Source organism: Leishmania major, chromosome 4, assembly GCF_000002725.2.
Source record: "Leishmania major strain Friedlin complete genome, chromosome 4".
In the NCBI taxonomy this organism is placed as follows: Eukaryota; Euglenozoa; class Kinetoplastea; order Trypanosomatida; family Trypanosomatidae; genus Leishmania; species Leishmania major.
Window position 1 is genome coordinate 137,101 of NC_007245.2, and position 10,506 is coordinate 147,606.

Below are 10,506 nucleotides of genomic sequence, written 5' to 3' on the forward strand. Positions count from 1 at the left end.
ACGGCGGGGCGCCGCAGTGGCGCGCAAGTGCGGACAGCACACGGCAAGGACGGAGGGACACGCATCTTAAAGCGCTGGGCTACTAGCAGTATGCTCGCTCTCCTCGTCAACGCCTGACCGCTCGCGAAGACGAGGATGATGACGACGCTGTGGAGCCGAGAGGGAGGAGAAGACGAGGGAGTCGGCAGAGAAAAAGTAGATCCGGCAAGGGAAGCGCCTGATGGTGCGCACGCAGGCAGACACTCTCAGGGGTGTTGAGAAGACCACGTCGCAAGCAGACACACATGGACAATAAAAGTGTAGGGAGGGTGGAGTGAGGGGACGGCGGAAGCGCGGATGGGAAGCGACACACTCACCGCAACGTGTACGGTACACATGTGGATCGGCAACCCCCCCCTGCATACACGCACAGTCAAGGGAAAGGGGTGGGGGAGAGCTAAAGAGTGCGAGTGCGCATAGGCGAAGAACAGCCGTGTGGACCGACCCGTGTAAGCATGTATGCGTGTGTATACACGTATGCCGTCCGTCCGTCCGTCCTTCTCTGCGACTCACTCGCTCCCTCTTCGTGCCCATGTCTCGCTGCGTCTCCACGAGCGGCACGTCGCCAGAGAGAGAGAGAGAGAGACAGAAAAACCAGGGAGTGGCACACGACAGGGGCTGCAACGTAGACCCCTCAAGCGGTGTTGCGTACGCGTAGGTGTATGCCGCTCTCTCCGTGTAAGCGACCATGGCCCTCGCTCTCGAGACTGGGGTTGTCGTGTTTTGCCTTCTTTCAGACACTGCCTGCTGCTTCCCCCGTTCGTTGGCTTGTTGCGCGGGGCCGCCCAAGGACGACGGAGATAATGGCGAGCAGGAGAGAGCGGGATCGAGGGAGAGCAGCACACCGTGTGTGTGTGCGTGTGTGTTTGTACTCGTGGATGAAAGACACATCCACATACCTACGCGCGACGAGGCACGCGCGTCACTACCGCGCCGCTTCCTCTGCTGCTCCCTTGTGCACTTCTTCGATGGCTCTCTTCCGTAGACCCCTCCCCTCCCTTGCTCACCGCCTTGGGTCGCCGCGCCTATTCTCCCTCTCTTTCCCTGCTCCGCCACCACCATTTCTATCGCAGCTGCAGCTCATCTGCCGTGCCTTCCAGCGGTTCACCGCCCTGCAGCGGCCGCGCGCACGTCACCGTGCCCGTCGCGTCTGCATTGCTCACCCGCTCCAACTCCTCGTAGCGCGGCCCCATGAGCCGAATCCCTCGCAGATGGCAGTCGCGACCGTTGAATTGGTTTTCGCAGATGTAGATGTCAATCAGTGTGCACCACAGCCAGCGGTCGGCGGGGTTGCTGGTGCTGCGTGGGATCCTCGGCATCGCGGCGGATGTTTGCACTCCCGCGCTTGAGGGGGTCGCGTGATTGCCATGTCCCAGCGCTGCGGCTACCTCGCTATACGGTATGGGCGGCGAGTACGACGAGGCTGCACCCCCTTCCGGTGCGCCGCCGTCCTGTTGGCGCGGACGCACTTCTTGCTGTTGGTGCTGTATCCTCACACCCGCTGCCACGCCACCGCCGCCATCGTTGGGGCCGCCTCCTTCTACATCGTCGCCGTCGTCTCCTGCCATCTCGCGCAGTGTTATCAGCACCCAACCGCACTCCTGACCGGCGCCGATATCCGCCTTGGCGACCTCCGTCATGTCCCCATTGTGCGTGCCCGCCTTCACCCGAATCACCCGCGGAGAGTAGCTCTGGTCGACGGCGCTGTTCACGTACACCGCCATGGCCTCGACCGGGGTAAGCTGGCCGAGCTGGATGCGAATCACATGTGGCAGCACCCCGTCCGACTGCCAGAAGTTGTTGAGGTCGTGGTGGCGCATGAGGTGGAGAACACCGTTGCCATGCTTTGCGCTGCTCACCGTCCAGACGGTATTGCCGGAGCAGCCAACGTCCATCTGATGGCGCACGCGCGCCCACTGCGCAAGCTGCCGCGTGCTTAGAATTCGAAAAGACGGCTTGGCAGAGCCGGCCGACGATGACGACTCTGGCAAGCCAGAGGCGGCGGAGGCCACCTGCTCACTCTCCTGTGACTGTGCGAGCGCCTCCACGCTGCTCTCGCGGCCGTACTCGCCGTCGTCGTACTCCATCCTGGAGATGGCGTGTGCTCGTCGTCTCTTCTCCTTCCTGCGTCTCGTGCTTCCAAAAAAAAAAAATCCAGCGGCTCACTCCTTCCCTTCGCTCCGCGCATCGACCGCGCTGCCGCCGTATCCAGCGAAGACGACCGGATGGATAATGCCTTCGTTCCCCTTGTTGTTGTTGGCGCGGGGTAGCGGGAGAGACGGTGCTCTTGAGTGTGCACGTGTGGTCCTCTCCGTTTCTTCACGCGCCCTCACACCCCCTCTCCCGTAGTCGAAGAGAGGTGCACACACCGCAGGAGTGCCGTGACAGTGGGACCGGCGGCGGCGGCGTCGGGAAGGGTGGGAGGAAGGGAGGGAGGAGGGGGCAGAAAAGACACGTGTGAAGAGAGACAAAGACCGCGCACGTGTGTCTGCCAGTGCGAGGGAGGGGGGCGGGGGGCTGCCCTCTTGCCATCGCACACGCAACCCCCCACCCCCCGCGCACAGTTTTGCATAGACGGCAAGAAAGAAAGACGTCGGGAGGTGAGAGTACCGGTCACCGCCTTGCGTCCTGTTCTGCTCTCCTTGAAGCGGCCACTCTCTCGCTGGCTCCCCTTCCCATCTCTCGCATCACGTCAGCTCGTTGCTGGATGGTTGCTTATTGTGCCCCCCCTCCCCTTCTCCTTTCCTCTCTTCGCCATCTGTCTTCCCGCCACGCATCCGGCGGCCACTTCACCCGAGAGGGTGGGAGGGGAGAAGGGAGAGCGAGAGGCACAGCAGACACACATGATGGATGGCGATTTCTTGGCACACACACACACACACACACAGTGGACGTACCTGGCAGAGGAAAGGTCACCCAAGAGCACCAACGGAAACTCGAACACCGATCGACGAGTGGGGCGCGCAGGAGCGCGACACGGGGCGCTCGGCGAGGCAGAGCGACATGAAAGCACAGCAACGGCGAAGAGTACATAGAGACAAGCGCCGTGAGGGGGAGGCGTGGGAGAGCTGTGAAGGGGAAGGGTAACAGAGCTCAGCCACAGGAGAGAACCATGACGGCGTACAGGAAAGGGGGGGGGAGGGCGTGTGTGTGCACGTGAGCGATGATGGCGGGCGATGGGAATGAGGCAAGCGGGGCGAGCGAGAGCAGACGAAGCAGTGAAGAAAGAGGAAACGCAACTCCCCCCCCCCCAAACAAAAACAAAGCATACACATGTGAGAGAGAGAGAGGGTGGGGGAGGGGAGGGGTCCGCCCGCCCCCCCTCCACACACACACCCGCACACACTCTTTACATGCACGCACACGTAGACGCATGCGTGCAGAAGATGCACTTGAGCAAAATGAAGCACAACATCAAAGAAAAATCGCAAGTACAGATAATGCACCCATGCACAGCAGCAGCACACACGGCACAACACTCGGCGCACTGAGTTGAGGTGGAAGAGGAGGAGGAGGAGGGGCGGGGAGTCCGTTAGAAGTACCCTGCCGGGTTCTCCGTCGCCCTAAGCTGCTCCTCGATCCACTGGATCTGCGCCTCGTCGAGGCTGTCGGCGTAGGCACTGCTGTTCATTTCCCACTCATCATCCTCGCCCATCATGTCGTACGCGGCGCCCTCCGCCTGCGGCTGCTTCGGGTCGATGAGCGACATGGTGGACGCAACACTGGCGCAGCTCGCAGAGAAGCCCCGATGCCGGTGCGGTGGGGTGGACAACCCACGCCACGCCGCCGCACCGCTGCCACTGCCGATGCTTGCGGTAACGGCGGCGGCAAGAGTGGTCTTGACATCGCCGCCGCCACCGCGGTACGACCCTGTGCCGGTACCGCCGCTGCCGCTACCTCGACCAGTCGCGTCCGTGCTGGCCCAAAGACCGGAGGGATACCAGTACCCCCCACCAAAGACCTGCCCGCCGGCCTCCTTGCCGAGCATCCGTACTCCGGCCGAAAAGGACCCGGAGCGGTGTTGCAGCTGCTGGTTCATCGAGTGCGGCGTGCGGACAACAGGCGACGAGGCAACAAGCGGCGAGCCGTTACTGGAAGCTACGGGAGACGGCGCAGGCTGCATGGTCCAGCGTTCACCCCCACCACGGCTGCTCAGCAGATCATCGCCGTCTACCTCACTCTCGTCGTCTTCGATCATGTTGACGTCGGCAAAGAGGGTGTCGACGAGGGTGCCCTCGTCCTTGGCGACGACGTCGGACACTGGCACACGATTGTGCTGGACGCAGTCCAGGTCGCTCTCACTCATCAACCGCGGGCTGCGCATGGAGTGCTGCTGCTGTGATTGATGAAGCTCTGTAGTTCGGTTCACGACTGGGTACGGAGCCTGAGGGAACTCCCGTACAACGACGCCCTGGGGTGTGCTGCCCGAATGAGTGGCGGAGTGATGACCAGCGCCACCGGGGGAAGTGGTGGCGGCAGGGGCGGTGATAGAGCTGGCGCCACTGGTGTGCCCACTCGTTCGCATCGGCGGTCCGTTACCGCCGCTGCCGCTCCACAGTGCGGTCGGCGAGCCGGACGGCGTGGTCACGGTCGCCGGGGACACGCACGCACCCGTGGCTGTGTTTGTCACCATCAGTGCACTGCGCCGCATGGAAGGCCGATCCCCCACGACGTTCTGCATCTCTGTGTTGCTGCTGTAACTCGCCGCGGTGGCAGCTCCATGCGCCGGCGATTTGACCGGCACAGAAGGTGTGCCGCTGCTGGGGCCGTCCCCGTCCGTGTCATCCCGCCCTATCGATGATGGCGGCGACGCGTGAGACGGGGCGATAACAGTGGACGTCCATGGCGTATCTGTTGCCGCCGCCAACTCTGCCACAAAGGTGCTCTGTCTGCTCATGGGGCCCCCGGTACTGCTTCGACTGTGGTTCTGCCTGCTGTCCCCCAGCGGCGAGGAAGTCTGGTGCACTAGCGGCGGGGACCGTGCCGGCGACATGCTGTAGCTCCCCAGCAACGACTGTGGGCTGGGTACGGCGGCTGCGAGCGATGGGAGTGACGCGTCACCGCCGTTGGAGTCTGCGTCGGGGGCCATGGCGAGGATGAGGCTGACGGTGGCCGCAGGGTAGAACGGGGCAGCACCAAAGCGCAAACCGCGACGGCTGAGCTGCTGATCCTCCTCAGACGGCGGCGGCGGCATCGAACGGGACGACACCACCGTTGGAGGACCAGCTGTAGATGGGGCCGCCGTGCCCTTCACCCGGCCGCCGTGCGGCACAGCAGGGCCGACAGCATGGGCTGCCGCACCTGCCGCCATGGGAAGCACCGCTGCGACCACACACGGATCCGTGATCGACCCCTTCGCCGAGGAGAATGCGGCGAGCCGCATCACTGTCGGTGGTGGGTCAGGAAGTGCGGACTCGGCGACGACCGTGTGTGTAGTGTGACACACCTGTCGAGCCACGATGATGGGGTCCTGCGGCACGCAGAGGAGCGGGGGCGGGCGTGTGCTGAAGGCGGCGACGGCGGTGACCGGGGCCATTCCGGTCGCGACACCGGGTCCCGATTGTGGCTGCGGCACGGCGGTCGACATCTGCTTTTGCCTACGGGACTCCTTGTTCCCCGCGCGCAGCGGTCGACGCGGTCCGCCTGCTGGCACCGCTGTTTTGCCGTCATGCCCTGCGTGCGACAACCTTGGCAGGGGCTGCGTCTCTTCATCAACAGCGGCGTCGCCGACCGCATCGTTGATGGAGCTATCTCGAGACACCGCTGGCGACGACGCAACAGGGTGCGCTGGGCTGAGGCGGCGACGGTGTCGAGAGCGGCCGCCGCCCTCCGTGACTGCAGGCCGCCGTGATGGCGTCGCCATCGCGTTCTTTGCGGATCGGCCTGGTACTTGTCGAGTGGCAGCAGCAGGCAGAAGCTCCTCGTTTTCCAGGGTCTCTTCGGCCGCTGCCCCTGCCGTTGTCGCTGGTGGAGAAGCAAAGCCCCTGCCGTTGCGCGGTTTACACGAGACCGTCACCTCTTCCTCCTCCGGTGCTGCAGCGGATCCTTGCATGTTGCCAGCTACTGCGTCCTCTTCGTTGGCTACGTTGTGCGCGGTGGCACCGGCCTCGACAGAGGCCTCGCTACTTTTCGCAGCTATGCGGTGACGATCCTGTCGTGACTGCAGATGCCTGCGCTGCTTCCGCTGCTTCTGCGGTAGGTTTTCCCACCGTCGCGTGTTCGCCCAGCCTCGTGCTATGCGCGGCTTGGAGTCTCGGTTGCCCTTCGTGCGTCTACTCTGATCAGGCGGCCGTTGCTGTTGCTGCTGCTGGCGCGGCAGAGGCGAGCACGAAGAGTCCGGTTCATTGCCGTCGTCATCGTCAGTGGTGATGGTGGTGGTGTGACTTGCATTGGATGACATGGTGAACTGCGCTTGTGGGTCGACTGCGCTCTTTACTATATCCTCGACTGTGCACATTCCTGCGGCGATGTCATCGCCGCCGCTGCTTCCGCTGCTGCTGCTGCGACGCCCAGGAAAAGAAGGAGGTGGCACCTTTGGCTTCGACATCGCTGCGTCGGACGCACTTGAGGCGGGAAGTCGTCTTCGCTGCGCTTCTCTTCGACCGCCACCGACGCGGTGATGATGGCGGCCCTTCTTCATCTGCCTTTGCGACCGCTGCTGCTGCTGTTGTGATGTGTAGGACACGGAGGGCGTTGGTGAAGGACAAGCCTCACTGAGACTACCGCGCGATAGCCGCTGCTGTCGGCATCCAGATGAGGGGGATGCAGTTGCCGGTGAGTTGCCTCCAAACACACCGCCCGAGGTCGTCACGGTCGCTGAGTGAGGCGAGCTGACCATGGAATGACTTGCGGACTGCGAGCACGGCAACGCGGCAGTGACGGCGGCTGCATGTCGTGCCCCTCCGCGCATTCTCCCTTCCCTGGCAGGAAGCGAGCGAGCGAGAAGCACAGACACGTACACACACACCCAACCACACACGTACACACAGCGGGGCCACCGCCTAGACAGGCGACGAGTAGAGAGCAGAGGCCCCTCTCCCAAGAAGGCGTGTGCGTGTAAAGCCGCCCTGGTCACGGGGACTGGGCGGGGGCTGACGAGAGACCGCGAGGTGGCGGAGAGACGGTGTTGGGAGTGGTGGTGATGGTGGGAGGTGTAAGAGGGGTACGACGTCGTCGTAATGACGAAAAGAAGTGGCGAGTCGGACGAGAGACCAAGAAGAAGGGGGGGGGAACGCCAAGCGATGATACGCTAGAGGCAGCGGGGGGGGTGAGGCGAAGGGGAGGGGCGGTGCGCGTAGGCGTGATGACGTTCGTGGATGATCGCTGGCGTGTTGCGTGTGCAGGTGCGACGATTATCGATTAGAGAGCTGAGCAGAAGGCCTGCGCACGAGAGCGCGGTCACACACACACACTCTCTCTCTCTCTCGCACGCCTTCCTTCTGTATTTAGTGTCTACCACACTACCGGCACCGCGTCTGGTCGAGGTGTGTGTGTGTGTGTGTGGGTGGGTGGGTGGGCTGCTCGCAGAAGGAAATCGTTGTCGCTATCGATGGTAAGCGATGTGGAATGTGAGGGGAGAAGGGAGGATAAAGGGACGATGCACCGACGTGCCGACGTGGGCACCTGCACATGCGTGTGTGAGGGGTGGTGGTGGTGGTGATGATGATGGTGGTGGGGGTGGGGGTGGTGATGGTGGAAGAGGCACACCACGGGCAGCCAACCAAATAAACACAGGCACCGTGAACGGCTGAGGGGCTGATGACGACGCTCATGAAAAACAACAACTTCAGAGAGAGAGGGTTGGACCACATCCGAGGCCGTAGAGGGCTCTTCTGATATGGCCCGATCCCACAAGAACGGAGCCCCGCCCCGCCCCCGCCTCCTAATAAACGTGACCCCATCTCCCCCCCATTCCGCCCTTCTTTACCCACGCCATCTCCGGTGGCCTGTCAAGATGTCATCGCCGCCGCGCATGCGAGGGGGAAGGAGGGGAGGAGGGAAGGGAAGGTGGTGGTGGTCCGGTAAAAGGGCATGCCACGGCTTCTGATCACCGTACTCGGTGTTATTCCGTTTCTGAAGAGGCGAGAACATACCCAGAAACACACACACACACACATATATATATATATATATAGACACATAAACACACACGGAGGGACAAGGGACCGTGCTGAGGTGAGGGAGTGCGTGACCCAGACAGGCACAAGTGCAAGCGCGAAACCAGCAAGCAAGACACAGCAACATCCACCGCAGACAGACACGAAGCGATAACACACACACACACACACACACACACACACACACACACATACACATACACACACGCGAAGGGGAGAGGTGCGCGACGTTACACTACATGTGTATGTCTGCACTTGTGTACCGGCGCAGAGTGCTGCGTGCGCCTGAGGGATAGCGACGACGATGGTGCATACACACGCATCAACTTATGTGTGTGTGTGTACGCGTCTGCGTGTGTGTGTAGGGGGAGGGCAGGGGCGATGTGTCCGGTTGTTGGGGATGGCTGGCGGAACTAGCGAGAACGGGAGAGAACACCAAAGCCTCCCGCCCCTCCCTCTCGGCCGCACGAGCTAGCCAGGGCGTCGACATGAGCGATGGCAGACGACCGCACGCGCGCGTACGCACAGCACCTAAAGCACAGCCGCTGAGAGACACAGGCAAAAACCTAGAGAAGAGATTGAGAGCGACAGGAAAATCAAGCCTATGGTTGCGGAGGGGGGGGGTTGCGACAGAAAACGGACGGAGGACACACATTGCGAGCACCGTCACCATCCCCACACAACACAGTCTGGCCGAAGACACAAGGACAGACACGCGCACACACAGAGACGGCCGCACACAGGCAGAGCGACAGAGGCAGGCAGGGGCGGAGAAGCACACAGGGCTCCATGAGGACAACACAGTCACCCACAGGAAAAGAATCCACGAGTACAACCAAAAGAGAGGAGGAAACGAGGAGCCGGAAATACGAAGGGAGGGACTACCTTAGAGGTGGTTCTGCGTGGGTGCGTCGATTAGCAAAGACAGTGGTGAACAGCAGGAATCCTCAAGCGGCCGCACCTGCTTCGGACTCGAGAAGGCAGAGTTCCTAAAGAGGGGGTGTGAGAGGAGACCATGTGAAGGGGCAACTGGCGCGAAGCACCGCGGCTACGCCGCCATGGACTCGTGCAGGTCGCGAATGATCGACTTGGCCTCCTCGTCGTTCGGATCCACCTCCAGCGCCTTCGTCGCTGCCTCGAGCGCCGCATCCAGCTGGTTGCCGTCTGCTAGGATGGCCGCCTTTGCCTTCAGCAGCGTCGACGTCATTTCCTTCGCCGAGCTGCCGATCACTTCGATCTCCTCCTGCGGCGGGTGCTCGAGGGTTTCGGCGACAAAGGCCAGTGCCGCATCATCCCCGTGCATCTCACTCAGCAAGAACGCTTTCTCGCGGAACGTGTTCGCCAGCGGGTGCACCTCGATGCTGCGGCTCAGCAGCGTCAAGAGCTCCGTGTTGAGGGTGGCCTTGCCGGCGTCGTCGCCGCACTCATCTGCGGCACGGACGAGCTGCTGCACCACGCCGATCTGACGTTCCAACGCCTTCGCGTAGTGCGGGCACCTCTGGAGCGCCTTGCCGTACGCCTCTTTTGCCTTCTCGTAGTTGCCGCTCGCGGCGTGTACGTCGCCGACGAGGAGCCAACCACAGTGATCACGGTCCCAGCCAAGCTGAACGGCAAGCTCCGCCGCCGTGAGCGCCTGCGCCAGTACCGCCTCGCTGGCCTGCTCCTCATCCACTGACCTAAGTAAGAGGTCCGCCAGGTACGCGTAGACGCGCGCGAAGGCAGACTTGGTCTGCACCGTCGAGTTTTCGCCGCTGCCGTTGGCCTGCGGGTCCTGCGCTGCGAGGTACGCCTGCACCTGCTCTAGCGCGATCTCGGCGCTGCTCGACACCTCCGTCACCTTGAAGCGCATGAGATCTGCCAGCACCTTCTGATCAATCAGCTGGTACTTGCCAGCGGCAATCGCGAACTGCTCCGCGGCGTCTTCAAGGTCGTGCATCTGCAGCGTGATTTCGGCCACGGAGTCGAGATAGGGCGCCAGCACAAACGGTGGAGCTCCCTCCGCCTTGAACGTGAAGACGCGCATGGCGGCGAGCAGGTACTCGCGGTCCCACAGCGCGTAACCTTCGCTGATGGGCGTCTTGGAGTACATCTTAGACAGCGACTCTGTCCGCTTGCGAGCCTGTGCCTCCGCCATGGTGCTCTCGTGCAAGTCGTGATCGAAAGGAATATGGGAGAAAGGGGGTGGTGTGTGTGTGGGGGTGGGTGGGTGGGGTGGTACTGACCACGTTCGATGGGGAGCGGATGACGGTGTGGAGTCGGAGCGGAGCACTGGCGTTCCGTTCGCGTGCGGCAACCCAAGCGCAGGGAGAGAGAGGGGGAGGGGGTGGAGCGGTGTGCGGAGATGGTGCCA

General features: G+C 62.6%; 3 protein-coding genes across 3 annotated transcripts; all 3 read right to left on the reverse strand.

Moving 5' to 3' along the window:
• Positions 1-1,103: 1,103 nt before the first annotated feature.
• On the reverse strand, positions 1,104-2,126 carry LMJF_04_0400 (anaphase promoting complex, subunit 10-like protein; the record flags this gene model as incomplete). The annotated part of the gene is made up of 1 exon (XM_883470.1): positions 1,104-2,126. The coding sequence occupies one exon, from the start codon at positions 2,124-2,126 to the stop codon at positions 1,104-1,106; it is 1,023 nt and encodes a 340-aa protein (XP_888563.1).
• A 1,445-nt stretch (positions 2,127-3,571) lies between these two features.
• On the reverse strand, positions 3,572-6,949 carry LMJF_04_0410 (conserved hypothetical protein; the record flags this gene model as incomplete). Its single annotated transcript, XM_883472.1, has 1 exon — positions 3,572-6,949. The coding sequence occupies one exon, from the start codon at positions 6,947-6,949 to the stop codon at positions 3,572-3,574; it is 3,378 nt and encodes a 1,125-aa protein (XP_888565.1).
• Positions 6,950-9,204: 2,255 nt separating this feature from the next.
• Positions 9,205-10,290, reverse strand: LMJF_04_0420 (conserved hypothetical protein; the record flags this gene model as incomplete). The annotated part of the gene is made up of 1 exon (XM_883475.1): positions 9,205-10,290. The coding sequence occupies one exon, from the start codon at positions 10,288-10,290 to the stop codon at positions 9,205-9,207; it is 1,086 nt and encodes a 361-aa protein (XP_888568.1).
• Between the last annotated feature and the right edge of the window lie 216 nt (positions 10,291-10,506).